General features: G+C 56.3%; 5 protein-coding genes across 5 annotated transcripts; 3 read left to right on the plus strand and 2 right to left on the minus strand.

The window, feature by feature from the left end:
- Nucleotides 1-1,376: 1,376 nt before the first annotated feature.
- On the plus strand, nt 1,377-2,297 carry SPBR_04370 (uncharacterized protein; the record flags this gene model as incomplete). The annotated part of the gene is made up of 1 exon (XM_040762653.1): nt 1,377-2,297. One exon carries the CDS (start codon nt 1,377-1,379, stop codon nt 2,295-2,297), a length of 921 nt encoding a protein of 306 aa, XP_040621436.1.
- A 596-nt stretch (nt 2,298-2,893) lies between these two features.
- SPBR_04377 (uncharacterized protein) lies at nt 2,894-3,793 on the minus strand (the record flags this gene model as incomplete). Its single annotated transcript, XM_040762660.1, has 1 exon — nt 2,894-3,793. The coding sequence occupies one exon, from the start codon at nt 3,791-3,793 to the stop codon at nt 2,894-2,896; it is 900 nt and encodes a 299-aa protein (XP_040621437.1).
- A 3,310-nt stretch (nt 3,794-7,103) lies between these two features.
- Nucleotides 7,104-8,826, plus strand: SPBR_04184 (glutamate decarboxylase; the record flags this gene model as incomplete). Its single annotated transcript, XM_040762467.1, has 2 exons — nt 7,104-7,178; nt 7,240-8,826. The coding sequence occupies 2 exons, from the start codon at nt 7,104-7,106 to the stop codon at nt 8,824-8,826; spliced, it is 1,662 nt and encodes a 553-aa protein (XP_040621438.1).
- Nucleotides 8,827-9,265: 439 nt separating this feature from the next.
- SPBR_04057 (rRNA processing protein) lies at nt 9,266-12,712 on the plus strand (the record flags this gene model as incomplete). The annotated part of the gene is made up of 1 exon (XM_040762341.1): nt 9,266-12,712. One exon carries the CDS (start codon nt 9,266-9,268, stop codon nt 12,710-12,712), a length of 3,447 nt encoding a protein of 1,148 aa, XP_040621439.1.
- An 859-nt stretch (nt 12,713-13,571) lies between these two features.
- SPBR_04327 (arylesterase monooxygenase) lies at nt 13,572-14,642 on the minus strand (the record flags this gene model as incomplete). Its single annotated transcript, XM_040762610.1, has 1 exon — nt 13,572-14,642. The coding sequence occupies one exon, from the start codon at nt 14,640-14,642 to the stop codon at nt 13,572-13,574; it is 1,071 nt and encodes a 356-aa protein (XP_040621440.1).
- Between the last annotated feature and the right edge of the window lie 8,071 nt (nt 14,643-22,713).

The raw sequence follows: 22,713 nt of genomic DNA on the forward strand, positions 1-22,713 counted from the left end.
CCAAGCATCACCTGTGCCAGGACACATAGTATCGCGCCGCGGATTGTTGGATGGCACTAAATAGAATTCAGACATATGGGCTGTTGAAAGTTGATTTTGTCCTGCTCTTGCCCAGGCCCAGCAAGTCCTTTTGCCCTTTGGCTTTTGGCTGGCTGGGTATAATAAGAGGCCGTTTGCAGATTTACAATCACCAGAAAAGACTGTCCAAGAAATAGATCACATAGCCATAGTCACCAAAAGCATAGCCACCAAGCATAGTCACCAAACTACACTGATCTACACGGATCCCGATCTGCTATCACTCTTACCTACTTTTTTAAATCTTCACAAACACCCGAGTTATCAGGCCACCTCGATCACGATGCTTGCCGGCTCTCTCCTCACACTTCTCCTGGCCACACTGGTTGCTGCGCGTGTGCAGCCCCGAGCGACCCCGTCGGCCCAGAATCCGCACCCGGTTCGCGCTCTGGTGGATCGCTCGACGGAGCCAGCGTGTGACGACCTCACTGCCCGTGTCTGTGTAAGCAAGCCTTTGCTGCCCCCGTTGCACCTTTGCCCGTGACAAGCTGGACAGGTCCCTTCTAACACGACGCAAGTGCTGCAACGAGAACGGGTGCTCGGGAGGCGATTGCTGTGGAAATGGAACCTGCTGCAGTGCCGTGTACTCTTGCTAGGATTTGACGTGGGTGAGAGAAAATAATATGTAACAGTATTGGGTTGTCGGGCTTCAAAGCGTAAGAATATCAGACAATTTGTTCAAGTTATTCAGGTGGCCATTCACATCGCTGCCAGCCTTGCGTGCTAGAAAACCCACTCCGTTGCCATCTAGCGGCGCCAAGTGGATTTAAACGGCGGGCGTGGGACGCGGAACTTGCGGCCAGGCCCACTGTGGACACTGCTGCAATTGCGGGGCCTTCGAACGCCAGGGAGGACGAAGAGGGGAGCGATATGTACTGTGTAAGTGACGAGGCGTCTGAGGCGTCCAAAAGAGAGAAGTACTGTGCGTGACCTGCTCACCCACGGAGGTATTACAAAGGCGGAAGGAGGGGCAGAAAGCTCACGTCTCTTTCCTCTTTTGGTCTTTCCTTTCTTTCCTCTCGTCTCTGCTCTTTCCTTCCTTCCTTCGTCAATCGTAACCCTCCTTCCTTGTGTTTGTCCATTTCACGCGCACACAAACTCAGGAAGGAGCAACCGACCTTTGCTTCCCTTTCCGCCCGCCGCTCGACCCCGACGGATTCCCCCCCTTCTCTCTGTCGTCTCTTCGGAATCCTTCATCGCATCGCATACCCAACCCACTCGTTTCATACGTCATCCGTCATCCGCCATCCACCACCCAACGCATCCCCCCACCCACTGTGCCGCCCCAACCGCCCGCCATGGCCACGATCGAACACGCCGTCTTTTGCTTCGAGACGCTGCACGCCGCGCTCAACCACCGTGCACCGCTCACTCTCAAGGAAGTCGAGGCGTCGTACGCCGCCTACCTGGCGCAGAAGGGCGACAAGCCCAAGCTGCCCGCTCTGCAGCGTCTCGTCGACGCGTCTGCCTCGTCTGCATCGCCGTCCTCGTCTTCGTCGGGCACCTCCAGCACGACCTCGCTGTCCAACGGCGCCTCGTCGTCCGCCTCGGCCGCGACGTCCGCCACGTCGCTGTCGACAGCCGCCTCGCCTGGTGGTAGTGGTGGTGGCGGTGGTGATGCCACCAAGTCTGCGGCGCCCGCCGAGACCCCGCTGTTTGTCACCTGGAACACCATCGACGACGCGGCCCAGGACATTGCCGACGGCGACGAGGACGAGGACGACACCGAGCACGTCTTGCGCGGCTGCATCGGCTGCTTCGACGCCATCCCTCTCGAGGAGGGGCTCGCGACCTACGCCCTGACGGCCGCCCTCGACGACAGCCGCTTTCACCCCATTGCCCGGCGCGAGCTGCGCCGCCTCGAGGTCGCCGTCACGCTGCTGACCGACTTTGAGCCTGCGCGCGGCGGGCCCGAGGACTGGGAGGTCGGCACGCACGGCATCCGCATTGCCTTTACGGTGGGCGGGTTCCAGTACGGGTCGACGTATCTGCCGGACGTGGCCGCGGAGCAGGGGTGGACCAAAGAGCAGACGCTCGTCAACCTGATGCGCAAGGCCGGGTGGCACGGGCGGCGGGACCAGTGGCGCAAGGTGAATCTGCGGGTGACGCGGTACCAGGGCCGGAAGCGCCGGCTGACGTACAAGCAGTACATGGCGTGGCGGGCGTGGGCGGACGAGCAAGAGGCGGCGGCCGTGGCAGCCGCGGCGACAGTCGTGTAGCGCAATAGAATCTAGACGTCTAGACGCAAAGGAGTTTTGTACGAGACCAACAGGAGCAAAGCTGGGGTCGGCTGAAGGCCGGCTGGGACCGGCAGGGCATAGAAAGGACGAGCTTCGGAGTTGTCAGAGGCGTTAGGGTGCTTTCAGCTGCTTTTATCTGTTTCGATCTGTTTCCTGCATTCTATCATCTCGTATCTTTGTTTTCACGTCTTTTCGGGACAACGACCAGGTAGGCATTCACGGTTCGACCGTGTAATTAATGAAATCAAACACTTCACATCCGCAGATGGCACAGACACGTCAAGGAAGTCATAAAAGTAAAAAAGGCGTGGAAACACGCTTGCTATGGTACAAAACGCCGCCATGATTCCACCCTACCAATACGAGGAAATTAAGAAAAGGGAGAAATCCTCAATCAGAAAAGACGCGAGAAAGTAAGTGTATATAAAATCAAGGTAAACCATGAAAATGGTTGTTGGCCATGAAAAAGGACAAGGGATATAACGACATAAATCAGAAAGCGTGAATAAAAAAACATAAGAACCAGGCTCTTCAAATCACTTGGCTGTTCATATGCTCTCCTCTGAGAGAACACCTCACCAACACCGCAACGTCTTCCAGAACCCTGGATTTGCACCGCGGCCGACCTGGTCCCCGTCGATCCGTGGACCCCGCACGCCCACCTGCCGCCCAGGTATCGTGTTGCCGTGGGCGTCTTTCTCGCCAGAATGCTGGCGGGCGTCGCCACCGCTGTATGCATCGTGCCCTGTGCTCGAAGAACCTGCTGGTAGTGGACTCAGCGGCTTCGTCATACCGCGCCGGTCCATGCGCTGGTTGGGGTCGTGTTCTGCGCCGCCCAGCGCCGCCAGCCGCCGTGCCTCCACCACGCGCCGCACAATGAGCGCAAACGTCTCTTCAATGTTGACCTCGAGCCGCGCGCTCGTCTCCATGAACCCGCACCCGCGCCGCCGCGCCCAGTCGAGCCCCTTGGCTGCCGGCACCACGCGGCTCTCTTGCAGATCGCACTTGTTGCCGGCGACGATCTTGACAGGCGCGACCGCGCGGGCGCCGCTGCTGCCGCTCGACGTGATGTCCCGCAGAGGCACCCCGGCCTTGCGGGCACGCGCAGCATTGTCCAAACGGGTCTCGGCCTCCATGTCAATCAGGTCGTTGAAGTACTGAAGGGCGTCCAGGGAGTCGCGCGACGTGATGTCGTAGACCATCAAGAACGCATCGGCGCCGAGATTGGACGAGGCCCACATGCCGCGGTACTCTTCCTGGCCGGCCGTATCGGTGAGGCCCAAGTGGTACGTGACGCCATCGATGCGGCGGGTGACGCTGTAGCTGTCCTCGATGGTGGGATCGTACTCGGACGTCCACTGGGAGCGGACGAGACGGAGAGTGATGGATGATTTGCCGCAGCCACCGTCGCCACAGATGGTGATGGAGATGGGCACGGGCGGCTGGTCGCGCGAGCCGTTTTGTGAATGTGGCATTGTGAGGAGGAGTAGGAGTTGGAGGGCGGACAGAGGACGGGACAGTAAGGTGGAGGTCGCGTCTCGCACGTATCAAAGTCTGTGATCTGGGCTCGGCTACAGACCTACTGCTCGTGGCAGCCGGAGCCGCTTGCTTCGGAGGGGCGCTGTTGGGCTTCGCTGTCGTCTTCCGTCAAGCGTGCGCGAAGCACGAGACGATGGGTCGCGATGACGATGGTGAACAAGGGTTCGCGGCAAACTCGAAAGCACCCTTAAAAATAAGTGGCTCGTCGGTGGAAAATGATCGTCGTGAGGGGCCACGTGCAGTTGAAGAACGAAAGAGCAGCCGGTCGCGTGCAGTAGGGCGGCGGTGCCAACAAACGCGACAGGGGCAATGGCTTCTGATAGGGCTGCTGGCGGCGCCGTTCGTTGCCCTTTGTTCAGATAGTGCCTGGTTCCTGACGACCGCTTTTTATGCAACGGCTTGTTCAACGTTGTTGTCGTTGGATCGATTGGTTGGACAAAGTTTGGTAGGACACTGGCTTCTGGTTTGAGAGCGCCTGGGTAAAATAGAGAGGATGCAAAATTAGGTTAAATTGGAGAGCGAGAGGAGAGAAGAGGCGGGGGATAAGGAAGTAAATAAACGCGGAAGGGAACGAGCGACATGGATCCACGACAAGAAAAGAGAGCAGAGGACTAGCGAACAAGATGATGGAATACGAGAATGGAGCAAAGGATCGGCGAAGAATAGGACGTAATACGAGACGGACGGAGAGAAGAGAGAACGCAAAGAAGAAGAAGAAGAAAGATGAGAGATTCAAAGAAGGGGGTTGAGATGAGGAAAAGAGAATGGGTCTGGACGAGGAAAAGGAGGCTACTGCTGCAAGGGCAAGCACGAGCCAAGAAGGGAAGGGGGTTGTTCCTGCAAAAGGGGAAAGAGCACCGCGCCACCACGCGCAAAACCATCACAGCGGGGCAAGGACCCAGAAGGAAGCAACGACCATGCGCACCAACGGCTCATATCATGCGACTTGCATTGGTAGAGCTCCTTCCTTCCACAGGTGATTCTGTGGCTGGTGTGTCTGCAGATTTTCGATCTGCTGCGGCAAGAGCAACCGTCGAATTCGTATGCTCTTTCTGCTTTAAGAGTTTTAGATTTACCTGACAGTCAGTTGCCGAAAAAGAAAAAAAGGTGCAGAAGCACATAAGAAAAGCTTCCTTTTCCATCCTCGTTGCCTTACGTCTCCTCACTCTGTGCCCTGCTTTGCCTCTTTTTTTTCTTCCTTTCCGTACGTCTCCATGGGCACCACACTGGCGCACCCCTATCTCGAAACTATCATGGCACTGCGACAAACTGCACAGCGCGGAGCGGAAAAACCCCTATTCGACATTTGAAGCACCGTCGTTTTTGCTTTCGACTCGCCGGCGCTGTGGTCGCGTCCATGCCCAACGCTAAACTGGTCTGAGAAAGGTAATCATTAAAAAATCGGTGGCTGTTTGAGAAGAGATTTGTGGGTGGGAAGACGGAAAGATCGAAAGATGGACTGAGACAAATGAATGAAAAGGACCATATGAAAGGACCTTGCCTTGGATGGGCGGGCACGCAGTTGTCCTTGGCGTCGTCAATGCTGCATACTTGGAAGCAGTTCTTTTTGACCTGGAACCTCTTCTTTCACCACTCTCATCTGCGCGATGCGGAATGTCGAGACGCGTTCGCTCTCGGACGCAGCCACCAGTGCTTGCTGCGGAAAACCTAGGACCGAGATGGTTGACACCCGAGAACAAGCCAAAAAGCCAAGAGCCCAATGGGGGGCCAAAGCAACAGAATGATCACAGTGGCAGAGCAGCAAACTCGACCGACGGTGTGTCTGATGACAAACGGGGACATGGGGCATATGGCGTGCCGACTGCCACGCGATGTTGCAGAGAGCGAATGATGATGGGGAACAGAGTACATGTACAGATGCAGGGGTATGTTGCCTTTATTACCATTTTGAGCCTTCTACTTGACTTCCCTCCACAGATCACAGATTGCATGGATCGCCCGTGCCCTCATCCTTCCATCGTCTTGTGGAACAGGCCTGTTGACATGCAGGTGCCAACAGACGACGATAAGTGGGAGGCATAAAAGAGAGTAGGTCCGAATTGTTTGCAAACGAACAAACGAGCCAAGCTAGACAAGAAGACCTGATCGAAAACAAAGGGCCCTTGATTCCCTGGTCACTTTGCCTTTCAAGACCACAGCCTCGGAGTCGAAAGTCCTGTGCTTCGACCCCTATTAATCCCTGCATGCATGTCGTTCTGGAGAACTATGCCATGCGTTGGACCTGGGTTGGATCAGGCGTGCACGGCCCTGTGGTGGGGATGAATAGACAAGGCCAGTCGCGGACGTCTTCTCCAACAAGTCATGTTGGCCAGAAAGGACTGCCAAGATGGTGGAACAGGTCTTCAACTGACAACGACTTCCATCGTTAACACCGGCGATCAATGTTCATCAATCAACCCAATGGCGCGCAGCTTGGGTCTGCAACGCGGCGTGTCAGTCCCCGCCGTGGGAGAGGCAGCAAGCCGCAAGGGAAAGGATACAAGTGAGTTTTGCGATCCAAAATGGACCAGGCATTGGCACGGTCGCAATTTTCGGGCCTTGGTTCTTTGGTTTTTGATTAAATCTTCAAAAACGAACCATCCCACGCTTGTCCCACGCCTGTCCCACGCCTGCCTGCACGCCGCCGCACAGTGCCCGGTGTCGGCTGCATGCATACAAATACAGATACAGAACTGGGCGGTCATCCAGATGTCTGAGGCTGTCAACGTCACTAGCCTTGTTTTCAGGCGCTTTGCCCACCGTTCTAAACCGCTTTAAAAGGGCAACGTTGTCGCCTCGCGTCTTCGACGCAACCCGCCATTGGCTCCCGATGAGACCATCGGCATTTAAGTTGACTAACTGGATGACCTCAACCTGGAAACGAAGCGGGTTGGGGGGTTTTGTTTTGAGAGTATTGGAGACCCGGACTCGCTCTCAAACCGTATTGCTACAAGCGGCAAAATAAAAGTTAAAAAGAGTGGCGTCTCACGGTCGAGCTGACAATTTAAAAATTCTGCCACTCTGACCTTGACACGACACTATTTTGCTCCATAACCGGGGTAAAAAACGGCGGCGCCAGCAACGTGTTTTGTTCCAACTGAGACACAAAAAAGTCGGCTCGAGAGTTTTGGGACCCATTCTCTTTCAGTTTAGCTCCTTACATGTGACAAAACCGTTGACATTTGATACATCTGGTTTTGACTCACATTTACATTCCACCCACTCTCCAGTTACACGCAGCACATTATGACTACTTCAAACGGAGCCGCACAGAAGCCGGCTGTACCGTCCGTTCCGAACCGGGCCGAAGAGCTGGCCGAGGTGGGTTCCGTCTGGTGCACAACGTGCAGTATTCTCCGCGACCCATACTAACGCTCTCTAGCTCATCGACGCCGTCAAAGCCTTGGTGGTTCCGTTCGTCAAGGACGCCGACGATGCCTTTCCCGAACGCGCACAAGGCGGCCCGGCCGGTACCTCCACTGCGGACCTGCCGGTCCGCACGGCGTTGGTGGAGTCTCTCTCACCCCAGGAGCTGGTGCCCCGCCTCAATCTCAGTCTACCCCAGGGAAACGGCGGCGGCCGGGACGCTGCGTTGGCCCTCATCCAGCGGATCCTCGAGTTGAGCGTCAACACGTGGGACCAGGGCTTCTTGGACAAGCTGTACTCCAGCACCACGCCCGTTGGCGTGGCCGCCGAGCTGCTGCTGTCTGTGCTCAACACCAACTTGCACGTATTCCAAGTGTCCCCTGCACTCAGTGCCATCGAGAAGACAACGGCGCGCGAACTGGCCCGTCAGTTCGGCTTCACGGGCCCGCGCGCTGGCGGTGTTACCGTGGCGGGCGGCAGCGCGTCCAACTTCACATCGGTGATCGTGGCGCGCAACACACTGTTCCCTGAGACCAAGGTGCACGGCAACGGCGCGGGCCGCCGGTTTGCCTTGTTCACGAGCGCACACGGCCACTACTCGGTGGAGAAGGCTGCACAGGCAGCAGGTCTGGGCTCGGGCGCCGTGTGGACGGTGCCGGTCGACGCCGAGGGCCGCATGGTGCCATCGGCCCTCGAGGCGCGCATTGTCGAGGCATCCGCGGCCGGGATGACACCCATGTACGTCAACACGACGGCCGGCACGACGGTCATGGGCTCGTACGACCCGTTCGAGGCCATTTCCGTGATCTGCAAGGCGCACGGCCTGTGGCTGCACATTGACGCAAGCTGGGGCGGTCCGGCCATCTTCTCGGCGACACACCGCCACAAGCTGGCTGGCTCGCACCTGGCGGACTCGCTGACGGTCAACCCGCACAAGATGATGAACGTACCGGTGACGTGCTCGTTTCTGCTCGGCCCAGACCTGCGCAAGTTCCACAGAGCCAACACGCTGCCTGCGGGCTATCTTTTCCACTCGCCGCCCGACGTCAAGGACAAGGCCGGCGGTGCAGCCACCAATGGCGCGGCAACAAACGGTGCGGTCGCGAACGGCGTGGCTGCCGCACCAGAGGACGACGAAGAGGACGACAAAGACTACACGGAGGTGTGGGATCTGGCCGACCTCACGCTGCAGTGCGGCCGCCACGGCGACAGCCTGAAGCTCGCGCTGGCCTGGGTCTACGAGGGCGCCGCCGGCTTCGAGCGCCAGACGGACCACGCCTTCCGCATAGCCACTCTGCTGGCCGACACGTTGTCCAAGAAGTCGGATACGTTTGCGCTCGTGTCTTCCAACCCGCCGCCCTGCCTCCAGGTCTGCTTCTACTATGCAGACGGCGCGCCCGGAACACCCCATGCCGACAAGGCTATCAACTCGCGCCGGACACGAGCCGCCGTTGCCCTGCTGATCCGCCGCGGCTACATGATTGACTTTGCACCCGGCGACAATGGCAGCTTCTTCCGCGTTGTCGTCAACTGGCAGACGCGGCCAGGCACCGTCCACGGCCTTGTGCGGGCGCTGGAGCTGGTGCGCAAGGAGGTGGAGTAAGGATGGCAAATGGACGATATGAAACGAGACGACAAGAAAAACAAACGACGACTTTGGCATAGACGATATCTAGAGATGACGCTACATACAGTCCCCATATAGCATATATTAATGATATTTTGGACATTGGAGTCGACGAGAGCGCTGTATTTACAGGGGGCAGCAGCGCTGCAGTCGCCGTAGCAGCAATGGCTCTATTTGTGGACAAGTGCCTAAACTGGAAAGCGGTGTGCTAAATTGGGTGCTGGATCCGTGCGATAAGATAAGCAACTTTTTTTCTCGACTTTTTCTGCCCGTTGGCCGAGTCCTTTGCAGACGCCTGGTTCAGGGCCTAAAATGCACACCAAATTGACTGACAGTTTCTTCACTCTTGCTACGCTTGACGGCCAAGAGGGTGGACAACGCAGCAAAACACGACCACACATACCGACACCGCACAATGGCGAAACCCCGCAAGTCCAAGCGCCAGCTGCAGCGCGACGAGCGCCGCAAGAAGAAGCGTGATCTCGAGATCATCGACGGCGATGTCGCGGACAACTACGGCGGCGTCAACAGCACGGCGAACGGCCCGGCCCCAAACGACGAGCCCGCACCTAAGCGGCGCCGCAGAGACAAGGTGCACGCCAGTGCGTCTGGTGCCAACAACACACCGCTCGCGGCCCGCGGTGATGGCGCTCTCTTCTTTGACGATGTCGACGGCAACCAGCCCGTGGACGTGCCCGCGGGCGAACCGGGCGACGCCGAGAGGAAGCGGAAGAGAGAGGATGGGGAGGCAGGCGGCGATGACGACTTTGCCTACGACTACAACGGCCACAACGAGTACAACGGCGGCGCTACAGACGAGGGCGCTCTTGGCGAGACCGAGTTCTTTGGCCTGCTCACCGACAGCGAACACGAGTACTTCCGCCGCGCCGACGAGCTGCTCGAGCTCAACGACTTTTCCGGCGGCGACGAGGAGCGCCGCGTGTTTATTGCCAATGTGTTCCGCGAGGCGCGCGGCAAAGAGCTCAAGGTCGCCAGCAGCCAGTCGTGCTCGCGGCTCATGGAGCGGCTGATCCAGGTGGCGACGGTGCGGCAAAAGAAGCGGCTGTTTGCGGCGTTCCGGGGCCACATCCTGACGCTCGTGTCGCACCGCTTCTCGAGCCACTGCTGCGAGCAGCTGTTTCTGCAGTCGGCGCCGTGGGTGGGCCGCGACGGCGACGCGGAGGCCGAGGGGGAGGACGCGGACGAGGCCGAAGCGGCGGAGGAGGGCGACGCCGAGCTGCCGTCGCTCGAGGAGAGCTTCTTGTTTGTCTTGGACGAGCTCGAGGCGAGCCTGGGCGCGCTGCTGGTGCACCGCTTCGCGTCGCACACGCTGCGCGTGCTGCTCGTCGTCCTGGCCGGGCGGCCGCTCGACGGCCTGGCCACACAGACGCTGCTGCGCAGCAAGCGCAAGGAGAACGTGCGCGTGGGCGCCTATGCGCAGACCGTCGCGGGCCCTCAGCAGACCAACGGCGACGACGCCCCTGCAGACGCACCAACAGCCACCGCCCGCATCGTGCCCGCGTCGTTTACGTTCGCCATGCAAAAGATCCTCGGCGACGTCAGCCAGGCCATCGACGGACCGCTGCTCAGCGTCCTGCCCACGCACCCGACCGGCAACCCGTCGCTGCAGCTGCTGCTGGAGCTCGACATGGCCGAGAAGAAGGAGACCAAGGGCAAGATGTCCAAGGCGGGCGAGGCGGGCGAGGCGGGCGAGGCTGGCGAGGCGGCAGCACCTCCCTCCATATCCCTGCTGGAGCGTCTGCTCCCCGGTGCTCCCGGCTCTCTGTCCGAACAAGGCAGCCAGGCATCGACCCTCGTCCGCACCCTCATCTACGACCCGATTGGTTCGCGCCTGCTCGAGACGCTAGTCGTCCACTGCCCCGGCAAGCTGTTCAAGGCACTCTACAATAGCATGTTTGCCTATTCGGCCGCCTCCAAGGACGCCGACACAAACGAACCCCTCCGCCCCATGGCTGTCTTCCTCCGCAACGACATTGCCTGCTACCCGTCCATGCGCGTCCTTGAGCGCCTCGGCCGTGACGACCTGACGAGCGTCGTCCAGGACCAGGTCCTGCAATTGCAGGCCGACGGCACGCCGGCGCCGCCGCCCGAATCCAACGGTGGCCGCACCACGCCGCCCCGCACCGTCGTCGGCCAGCTTGTCGACCGCGGCCGCTTCAATGTCGTGCGCACCCTCTTTGAGCGCTGCGCCGCCCGCGGCGTCGACAGCCGCACCGTGCAGCATCTGGTGAATGCGCTGCAGGCCGCCGTGGGCGGCGGCCGTCTCGCGCCCGGCCAGCTCGTCAAGCTGTGCCTGCCCGACGAGCCGGATGCAGACGAGCCGGAGCTGCGGCCAACGCGCCCGCCGCCGCCCAAGCACGGCCGGCGGACGGCCGCCGCCGCGGCGGCCGCCCACGTCTGCCACCTGCTGTGCGCCATGCTCGCCATCCCCGGCGGGCCGGCCTCGGCCGTCCAGGCCGCGCTGCTGGACACGGACGGCGACCGGCTGGTCGCCCTCGCCACGGGCGCGCCGTCGGGCGCCCGCGTCCTTGTGGCTGCGCTGCAGTCGACGCCCTCGCTGCGCGGCGCGGCGGCGCGCATCCCGCTCAACAAGCAGCTGGTCGCGCGCCTGGCGCCGCACTGCATGACCCTGGCGACGTCGCCGGCGGGGCACGTCGTGCTGGTGGCCATTGTGCAGACGCCGTCGCGGACGGGCCCGTCGTCGTCGTTGGGGCCGGCCGCCGCCGCCGCCGCCGGCGCTGTCGTCCCCCCGTCCACGGCCGAGTCGGCCGCACTCTCCCTGCCCTTCCATCTCAAGGACACGCTCATCGCGCAACTGGCGGCCCACGAGGACGAGCTCCGCCAGAGCTGGTGCGGGCGTGCCGTGTGGCGCGCGTGGAAGGGCGACCTGTGGCGCACGCGGCGCAGCGAGTGGGTGCACTTTGCCAAGGCGGGCGAGCCCGAGGGCCTGAAGCTATCGGTGGCCCCGATGCTCAAGGAGGAGCGGCTGGAGCGGGAGCGGCAGGAGCGTCTGGCGCGCGAGAAGGAGCAGCAGGAGAAGGTGCGGGGGCAGGCGGAGACGAAGACGGACAAGAGAAGCGACAAGAAGGGGAAGCCGATCGAGGTGAAGCCAGCCGAGGGGAAGCCAGCCGAGGGGAAGCCAGCCGAGAGGAAGGCCGTGGAGAGGAAAGCCGTGGAGGTCGAGGACAAGATGGACGTTGACGGAGACGACGAGGGGCAGGAGGAGCAGGAGGAGGAAGAGGAAGAGGGTGACGCCGCGGCCGTGGTTGATGGCTCAGCAAAAAAGGCAAAGAAGGATGCGAAAAAGGCCAAGAAGGAAGAGAAGAAGGCCAAGAAGGCGATGAAGAAGGAGAAGCGCGAAAAAGGGAAGAAGGAGAAACGGGAAAAGCGCAAGGCGGACAAGGCTGAAAGACGGGCTAGTGAGCTGAACGGGAACGTGGAGGGTGCCGAAAATGTGGACGATGCAGATGATGCGGATGATGCAGACGATGCAGACGACGCGGACGGAACGGACAATGCGGACGAGGACAAGGCTGTCGGTGACGCCCATGGCGGCGAGGTCCGGCGCGCCAAGAAGCGCAAGGAGGCCCCGTTCCAGGTCCACGCGAAACGCGCGCGCAAAAAGGCCGAGAAGGTCGAGCGCCGGGCCGAGAAGGACAAGCGCGCCGCCGAGATGAAGGCGCAGCGCAAAATGGAGCTCGAGGCGCACGGCGACGGCGACAAGTACGAGCGAGGACGCAAGCTGCGCGCGTGGAAGCGGTACCAGCGCGAGCGGCAGGCGGAGCGGGAGCGGGACAACGACGCGGCCGTGGCGGCGTGGCAGAAGACAAGGGAGCAGTGAGTGGTCCATGTGACGGCGTCCATAGCATAAATAGTCTGGTATTGTCACATCGTTTGACTTGTATAATTTCTTTTGTTTAAATCAATCATTCTTCAAATGGCTAATTTTTCAATAAGGTCGAAATAGAGAGATAGAGAGTAGCTCTGTCTTTATTTTGTATCTGTAGTTCCTGTATTTACAAAAAAAAAAAAAAAAAAAAAAAAAAAAGAAAAGAAAGAAATCAAGAATGAAAAGGACAAAGTGAAGAAAGAAAAGAGAAAAGAAGTAAACACCAGAACAAGGCACGCACATGAGACTGGGAAGTCACAGTCAGAAAATTGACTTGCACGAGCTTCCACCACGAGCCCACCAATCAACAGCAACTTTACTTGTGTTCTCTGTAGTTGACGCCGTACGACGCATGTCAATCAGGGGCACGAACGTCATGGGCCTCTTGACAAGTACTTTTGTCCGATTGCATGACCCGCATGACATCTCCACCTTCAGTGTGTCAGTGGCAGCAAACCACGTTTTCAAGGGACATCGTCATTCATTTTGAATCAATCGACGGGTCTAGATGCACGTTACTGTAGCTGTTGTCTGCCTACGTCGCTCTTTTGTGTCGAGAGAATACGTCGTTCAGACACGCCATTGGTTGGGTCCTTGTGGGCCTAGTCAGGTACAAGTACAAAGTACACAACACCTGTTACATCGGGTAAGCCTGCTTTGCACACTGACATGTCTCAACGTGATTCTACAGAGTGGTAAGGCACCCATAAGTGCATTAGGTCTTTACTTGTGCGTTTACCATGTACAGTCATAACACAGCGGTCCATTGGCATGTGCGTGTCTTCTTTCCTTCGTTTGTCCACCAGCACGATTAGAAGCTGTTGTAGGCGAGCTTGCGCTGTTCCAGGGCGGTCCGCGCGGCATTGGTCGCCTGCGCCGACTCGAAACCGTGCGGCACGCCGTGGAAGATGTGGAAGTCAAGCTCGACGCCGTCGTGCGCCAGCCGCGCGGCAAACTGCGCACACTCCTCCAAAAACAGGTCCAGGCCGCCGCAGTCCATGTACGTCGGCGGCAGGCCGGCCAGCGACGCCGCGCGCGCGGGGATGGCGTAGTGGGCCGCCGCGCCGGGGAGGATGGGCGCCGTGGCCGCGGCCTTGGCCAGGTTGGCGGCGGCGGTCAGCGGGTCGTCGGTGGCCGGGTGGCCGAGGCCCAGGTAGGCGTTCCAGGCGAGGGCGTTGTTGTCGCAGCTCCAGGTCAGGAACGGGCGGACGGGCCAGTCGTCGTCGCTGCGGTTGGCGCCGGCGTGGCGGGCGCCCGTGGGCGGGTGCGCCTGGACGGTGCGGTCGTCGAGCATGGGGTAGACCAGCACCAGCTTGGCAATGGGCGGGCGGACGCCGCGGTCGCGGGCCATCAGGCCAAGGCCGGCGGCCATGCCGCCGCCCGCCGAGGCGCCGCCGACGGCAATGCGCTTGTTGTCGATGCCGAGCTGGGCGGCGTGGGCCGAGAGGTGCGTCAGCACGGCATAGGCCTCCTCGAGGGCGACGGGGGCCGCAACCGCGGGCGACTTGGTGTAGTTGACGGCCCAGTACTGGGCGCCGACGTAGGCCGACTCGTTGGCAATGACGTTGCCGAGCAGGTCGACCGAGGCGCAGACCATGCCGCCGGCGTGCAGATAGATGACGGCGGGCTGGTCCTTGGCAGCCCGCTGCTCGGCGGTGGCGTAGCGGGTGACGGTGACGGTCCTGCCGCCGGGGACGGGGATCTGGTGCTTGGACTGCACGATGTGGGCGGGTGCAGGCGGATCCTTGTATAAGACTGCCATGAGAGCGTCGAGGGTGGCGGTGAGCTCACAGACGTTCTTTGGGGGTGCGGGTGGCTGGCTCTCGGCGGCCTTGATCATGGGCTCAATGGCCTTGTAGTAATCGGGGGCGAAACGGGCCATTTGTGCGTGTGCGAGGGGGGATGTGTGCGAACTGGAATGAGGAGAAGCTGCAGGCAAAACGCTGGAGAGGAAGAACGCCGAGGCGAAGAAAGACAACGATATACCGAGACAAGAAAACAAATTAAAAAAGGGGCTCAAGACCGGGGCGGCTGGCTGTATAAAAACAAAATCAAATAGAATCAAGGGCACGATGGAAAACGAGAGGAGCAGCCAGGAAAACGACTTGGCTAGCTTGCCGGCATTATGCCCATTTCGGGGTCCAGGTGTGCATTTGCGACGGCAGAGACGGGACCTGGGGTCAAGCACGGTCCCTTGTTGGAGACAGGGCGGAGTTCGAGAGACAAGTCCCGTCGTTCGAGACACCGGTGTACTTGGGGCGGACAAAGGGCCTTACGAGTGACGGACCGGATGGACAACCGACGTCTCATTTCTAGAGTTAAAAGCATGCAACTCGGTACTGCGCCTCGTCGACAATGGGATAAAGGCTGATGGCAATGGATCACGTCTCTCAAGGCCCTCTGCATGTATCATTCTTCAGGTCTGGAATCTGTTCTGGTCCACGGCTCGTGTTTTGTTACCATGTGCGACATATTGACGTGTCTGATGCTATTCCCCATCCACAGATTGTTGTGGCCGATTGTCACGTCTTTCAGAGGGACTGGTTTCTTTGTCTAGGTTTTTCTTTGGCGAATCTCCCACCGCAAACTGTGCATTTCCCCTCAATTTGAACCTCTCATTCTTGGCGTCGGAATGCGATATCCGAAATGTTGTATTGGCGTAGTGTGGAGAAGACTCACTGCGGGTGGTAAATGCCGGGGCCTCTACAGGGAGACGAACTGCACGCAGAACAAAACAGGGTGCATGATTCAGTCCCGTTCTTTGAATCAGGACTCCGTCTGGAGCACAACAAACCGGATACAACCGGTGTTCCATCTTGTTCTACGTCAGTGATTCAATCGCTTCTGTGCAGACGCATCAGAGAAGGAACAGACAAAGGAATGACAACGAGACGGAGACTTGAATATGGTCCCGGCTTGCTGAGCATGTCTCCGGAAGACACGACACATGAACAAAAGGAAGCAAAAGGACACAAAAGGCGACAAGCATATGAGATGGATTAACGGGGAGTCGTTTGCGGAGAGAGTGGGGGATGTGCACGTGCGACTACACGTGGAAGTGTTGGCAGCCTTATCGACTAGGACATTTAATGACCTGCCCTCGATCAGGCCGGTGACGTCATTGTCACTGCAATTGCATTCTGACTGCGGAGTCGTGTATCGACAGCCTGAAACCCCCCCCTACAAGCCCGCCAAGCCGTTAACAAGAAAGACCTGGACATATTTTCATGGAGTGCCAAATGCACAAAATGGAAAGTCACGGCGTCGAAAAAGAAAAAAAACACTGGCCATCGGACAGCCCAAATCGGTCAGTTTCGGAACATTGCTGTCTTGCGTCGTCATACAAAAGAACCTTGTGGCATTTCAGGGTAAATCTGATGGAACTATGGATCAAAGGCACAGCGGTCTGTTTTCGACAGAATCACGTCAAATCACGTCAAGCTGGAGAAAGAGCCATGTTCAGCTTTTGCAACGCACATTGTCGCATGATCAAAGTGGTTGTGAGAATGGGCAGACCATGAGGAAATCGGCAATCAGACGTGATGTGCGTTTTCAAAGAGACTGCTGCTACAGGAGATGTGCAGGTATGTCGAAACGTGTTGGCGTTATGAGTTGGCAAGTCACTGCTAGTACGCCAGGTGAGATTTCTCACGTCGTTTTCCAGTTTTCGAGTTGGATGCACCCAGCTTGCACGCTGTATGGAGTTGGAAAGGGATTCGAAATATCGCGTCTTCATCTCACCATGGCTATTTTTCTTCTTTTTCTTCTGATCGACTTGGGATCCGCGCCCGTGCAACCAACCCGTGCGCCGTTCTCCGGTTTGACATATGTCGTACCTGACCATTTATCTACCTCCCCAGCTCCCCACGGGGAGTGCAGCATGGGCATTTGCCGATCCAAACGCAGGGCCAGGGCCACGGGAAGCGGTGGGGCACACCACCACTCTCTGTTATTTTGTCTCATCTGCCCTTGCAGCCTTGTTCTTGACCCTCCTTCTTCCTCGTCAATCTTTTACTCGTTTTGCTTGTGTGGCTCCCGCCGAGGCGACCCCACTGGCCAGAGTGCATACGACATTGTAGAGACATCCCACAGGGCCAGCGGATGGAACAGCAGTGTGTAGACACACGAAGAGAGACAACAACAGGAAAGTACCGTGACAGAAGCAAGCGAATACATGTACAATCGCTCAACGAAGCTTCAGGTCCACGAGGCAAATTGCGGAGTCTAGAAGTCATGTTAATCTTCTGGAAATGCTCAAAGTGCCGCGTGCGCTCCATAAATAATCTGGATCTCGGGGTTTGGATTCGGGACAGTTATCGGATGGATCTACTGTGTAGCCCCTTTACCGTTGGAAAGACGACAGTGACGTGCACGGAGCCGCACTTGAAGAGAAAATCAAATTCGACACATATACATCAGAATGAAATAAACCAAAGGGTTCGGAAAGGGCGGCCAAGCGGAAAGTCGGCGATGCACAGGTGGTTGATAACCTAGCCCGGCCAGTGACTCTAACAAAGAAAACGCCGGTGCACAAGTCGACTGCATCCCTGAAAGAATGATAGCCGCCTGTCGACATTGTGTTTACGTATCGGGACCCGGCCGAAGACCGATATTCCGGTCTGCCTCGAAAGGCCCTGACGTTTACCAACTCCTCCGCGATGATGTGAGGCTGTGAGGTCTCTCAGAGCAGCTTCTTTGCCTGCTTTTTAGATTTACACGATTGGCTCCCGTACCCTTTCTTTGTTGGATTTGCTACTGTGCATGTGTCGGCCGCTTGCACACTTTTCTACTCTTTTCTCCTATATCTTTATTCTTCTCTTGTTTGTCTCAGTGTTGCTGGTTCTTTACGATTGACATGCATCGAGGCCAGGACGACCCTATGCACAAGCCATGTAACATAGGCACCCCGGGCCCAAGAGGTTCTTCCACCATGATTCACAGTACCATCCCGTTCGACTAGCTTTCTGTCGTGTTACAGTCAGTCCGTCACTGCAACGTCGCCACCCCACTGGCGGGTTTCACTTTGCATGCTGCTCCAGCTCCAGCAAAAGATGACAGGGCCAGACGCAATTTCTATTTTCAACAAGCGCTGTCTTTGGCTTTGATCGTTGCTGTCTGTGTTTCTTTCCTATTTACAACTGTCTTGTCATAAGTAGGAATGTGCTCAGTCCGCGCAGGTAGACCGGGCGATGAACTCGCACAATTGGCCCTTGACGATCTCGACGTGAATGCCATCATCACACCACCTTGTACTCCCCAACGACAGCAGGGCTCGAGTGACTGAGTTCTGTTTACCCCGTTCCCAGACAGGTCGTGATGTACGTTTGTGCGGCATACAGTCCCCGTTCAAAGAATGGTTTCCGCTGCTGTCATGTGGTTCCAATTGTCGTACGATTGTTCTTTTTCCATTGCCTTCTTTCTTCTTCCGTTTCATCGTCGGGGTCGTCCGTTGTTTACTTTTCGTATTTCGTCTGTTGACAATCGTCAACATGTCGTCAACGTGCATGAAAGCGCTGCCCCACACCCACCACGTCCCCCCCAACCGCATATGACGCACGTTTTTCCAGTGAGAAGAAAAAATTTAGGGGGCACATACTAAAAAAAGGTGCAATGACGTCATCGCGCGTCTCTCGGGAAGAGCCGCGCCAAAACAGCCCCCCACCCCCTTTTTCTCTTTTTTGCACTCCCGTACGGGAAGGAATGTCAACCGGGGAAAGGGATAGGGTTTGGGATGGGTTTTGAAAATACTGTGTAGGGGTCGTAGCAGGGGGGGGTCGGTCAAACCGAAGGGAGGGGGGTGTATGGTTGTTTGTTTTGTTTGCTTGACTCTCGTGTATCTGAGATCTTGTTAGGAAATATTCAAGCGCAGGGGTCCAGTTGCGACAACGTGAGAAATGCCAGAACATTCGACATGTCCGGAATAGAGTCGGTCAAGTCGCGAGACACGACCAGCCACCAGGGCTCACGGTGCACAATTCAGTTAGGTCACATACGTGGAAAACGGCATGTTGCAGAGTGAAATCTCCCAATTGCAGACGAGCAAGCTTGATATGTCGACGCCCTTTCCGGCCACAATACGCAAGCAGCCCGCAGGGTTTCTGTGAAGGCACGCGCGAAATAAACAGCTAACATGTCCTTTGGAGGCGTCCTGCATCTTCTGCCATCGCCATTCGCCACAACGTTTTTACTTTCGTGGCGCATGGCTTGTGGCTTAAATTGGACCAAATGTGTAGTTTTTACATGTGCGGTTTTACCGAGTCCTGCTGCGACGCTGCACGTTCCGGCAGTTGGATTCGCTGACACGGCCGGTTAGCAGGTTTGGTAGGTTGTATTGCAGTGTTGTGTTGCCCTTTTTCAGCTTAACATGGAAAAGGAACAATGCGCTTTAAAACAGTCGAGCAGGTCCCGGCCCTTTGGAAAGACAAGCTCGACAAGCTCTCACTTTGACACTCGACCCACACCATTGGTCGGGCCTGTCATTTAATTGAAGCAAGCGGCAAGACAAGCACAAGCATTCGGGGTTTGAACTGCCATCTTTCTTCTCCAATTTAACTTGGTCATGCTTGCTTCGGCGATTGAACATTCAAGTTCGAGAACAATCAAACAGGACTAGGAGAACCAGGATGACGAGAAGGTGCCAAAGTCGACAAGGCTTGGGATCGCAGAGGTCCGTTTACAGGTTATAATTACAGGTCAAACAATAAAACGGGACATACAGAAAAGGAACGTCAAGTATTTTGGAAATGAGAGTGCCAGTTTCGAACCAACACCACAATCCTAGAGTTTTTTATTATATTTTATTTTACTTTACTTCTGCCAATAGCCTTTCCGCTGTCTGCTGATGCGCCCTCGCTTTGCTGGCCATAAATCAGATCTTTGCGGTCGGCGTTTCTGCATTTGATTGAATTGATGCAGCTAATTTTTTTTTTTTTTTTTTTTTTTTGTCCCGCGGAACAACAACCACTTTTCCTAAACAGGCAACGCGGGCTTACAGTGGCCGTCATCATACGTCACAGGGTACAAATTCGGGGGGAGCTAGGGGTGTGAAGGTTTTTGTAGCTGGTAGATTGGTCGGTATTACAGCGCACTCCCCCCCTGTGACGAACACGCTAGAGTGCCACTGATCGTGTCGCCAGCACGTTGTAAGTTACGTTTCTTCTTCGCTCTTCCCGTCCCTCGTCGATTGGGCTTTGGCCATGGGATCGTCATAGCTTGGTAGGCTGCCTGAAGAGGCTTTCTTTCCGGGCAGACAAACGGCAAGTGACAACGGTTTCAAATTTAAGGCTGTGCAAAACAGGACGTATCGAGATGGTGACAAGCATTAGGTTGCAATGACCCCGTAATTATGCAATTGCGTAGGTGATTTTTTATTTTGAAAAAAAAAAAGAAGAAGAAAAAAGGAATTTACAAAAAGCAGTGCTTGTATTTTTTTTGTGCTTATTTCCGAGTTACTGTCCCTTTTGTAGTGTAAAACCTTTAGCAACTTTGTGTGAAAAAAAAAAAAAAAAAAAAAAATATAGAAAATTGTGATAACATTTGATGCAGCTAGTTTGGATGTGTGTCGTAGTCCACTTTTCCCGTTACGCATTTAACACAAACACCGGCACTGCGCGACGATCTCCCAGTCTCTTGCGTCAGTCCCATCTTTTTCCCGAAAAGGAGGGGGGACCTTCATTTTTTTGTCAACAAAAACAGTTGACACATCTTGGCGTCCTTTCTGCCTCTGCTCCGTCTCGCGCGATCCGTCAGGCGGACTGTCCGTTATGTGATCGGCCCTAGTATTTGGAAACAGTAAAACAATCAAGATATAGAAAATTTTGACAATACTAAATGTACACAGGAGGGTTTGTATAACACCTTGGGGCTTGGCTCCCACACTCTCTGTTGCACAAAGCCTATTCCAAAGGCAATTGATTATCAGCTTCCTCGAGTTTAGAAGCAGACTGTCTCGTTTCGGTAAAGATTGACAGCTGTCACCTTTGTCAGTGGGTAAATGTTGTTTTGGGGGATGTTGAGCCAGATAAAGGATCAATGAAGCGGTCTTGTCTCCTTTGGAACGCCTAACAGGATATGAAGAATGTGTTCTCTTCTTTTGTATCCTGCACTTGTTTTCGATGCTCCTACAACATTTCCCCGGCGATGCATCGCTCATCTCTGTCGTTCGCGCCCCTCGATGTGTGTAAAGCGAAAGCCTGCTTCAATCCTCTTTCCTGGCGCACTGGAATGCCTGTTCTTTTTCGTTTCCCTCTCCTCCTTCTCTCGATAGCTTTGGCTGTCATTGGTAACCGTGCTTGTTTTCTTATCATATCTTGTCTATTGTTGGTCGGTGTGTGTGAAGGAACTTGATATGGCCGTCCCGTGAACTGATTGTCAGATGCTCTTGACATCCTGGTATTTGGTGGGATTTGGTATGGCAGCCTGATGCAATCCAACTGTGTCCTGACCCACTAATTTGATTAATGACTTGACTTTACAGGGCTGTTGTAAGAATGTAACCCAGGCCTCCAACTGCACGAATCTCCCACCACCTACGGAGTAGGTCCTTTGTAAACCCGCAGATAGAGAGCTTACCTGACAACTGTCGCCACAAATCATATACTAAATATGATGGGTTTAATGTTTTCATCTTGTTCTGCCTGACGTCATGGCAGCTTTTCAGCGTCTAGCATGTGCCTACAATTATGCCGTCGGATCCGGTATCGAGCGCATGTCAGTTGCCGCTGCGCGCCTCACAAGGGTCTGGCCCTTGCGCGGTTTCAAGTTGAGCGGTTAGAGACCATGCCATGTAGTAAAATGTGGTGTAATTACCCTGCAGCCGTTTGATGTAACAGTCCATTGTCGTCGTCGATGGCTCGCTGCAGTGGCTTGGTCGCCGCAACGGAAACCTGTAAAAGTTCCAACACAAGTGGCACGTCCACAGGCTACGCGTAGATGTTGAGAAGAGACCCAGAGAAACGACAGCTCCGTGGAGTGTCATTCGCCAAAGCTCCCTGTTGTCATATCAACTCATACAACACTCCGCTGGCCTCGACAGCCGATAGTGCCTTCCTTCCGGCCCTTTTTGGTCGTCTACCCCACTTCTTCCTGGTCGCCCGGAGCAAATTCTCCGCACGACGACAATCGCTCGATCATTTTAGTGGGTCTATTCTGAATCACACCAATCGCGTCACTCGGCCCGCCCAGCGACGCAGCCACAGATGTCATTAGTGGCAGGCCTGCATCGTTCCTGCCGTGCGAGTGTGTGTGATTGAGGGCTATCTCGATGTCAGGGAAAAGTAAATATAAAAATATAAAAATAAAATAAGAAATCAACAGCACTCCGTTCGCTTAACAGAACAGACACTGAACCCCTATCGTCCGCACCCTTGCGCGGCCTAACGTTGCCGACTTTTCCACAATCCCGTCACTGCCGTTGCAGCACTATGCTGACCCACCAGACAGTTATGGAGTATTGCACCATGATACTTCAACCGTCGAACCCGACGACCCTCTTTTATCTCACTGGGTGAACTGTCGCAACGACGGCAGCTTGGCAGGTTCTATCGAGCTATCCTCTTTCTGCATCTCTCGCCTCTCCTCCTCTGTGCTCATATCTGGCCTGCACCCCCTCGGCCCCTGACGTCACGCTCCCCTGTCCCGATGCGCGAGCTACCTTCTGTTTTTGTATATCTTCATCGGCGATGCTTTTGGACGTGGATCAGAGGAGGGCGCGGGTGAGATGCCGCGGGCAACGGACGAGGCGATTCTGCGCGACTTTACCGATCTGCAAGTAAGGGGGATGCTTGATGCTGTCACGCTGCATATCAGACCCTGTTTTTGCTCTGCTATCGTGCATGTTCCTGGCAATCCTCAACGGTTATTGCTGATATCCCTTATATTCTTGTCCTTTGCAACCGGCCATCTATCGACTCACTGTAAGGCGACAAACCTCTCCTCCAAAGAATCCCGGTGAA

This window comes from Sporothrix brasiliensis (assembly GCF_000820605.1).
Source record: "Sporothrix brasiliensis 5110 chromosome Unknown Cont16, whole genome shotgun sequence".
NCBI classification, from domain to species: Eukaryota; Fungi; Ascomycota; class Sordariomycetes; order Ophiostomatales; family Ophiostomataceae; genus Sporothrix; species Sporothrix brasiliensis.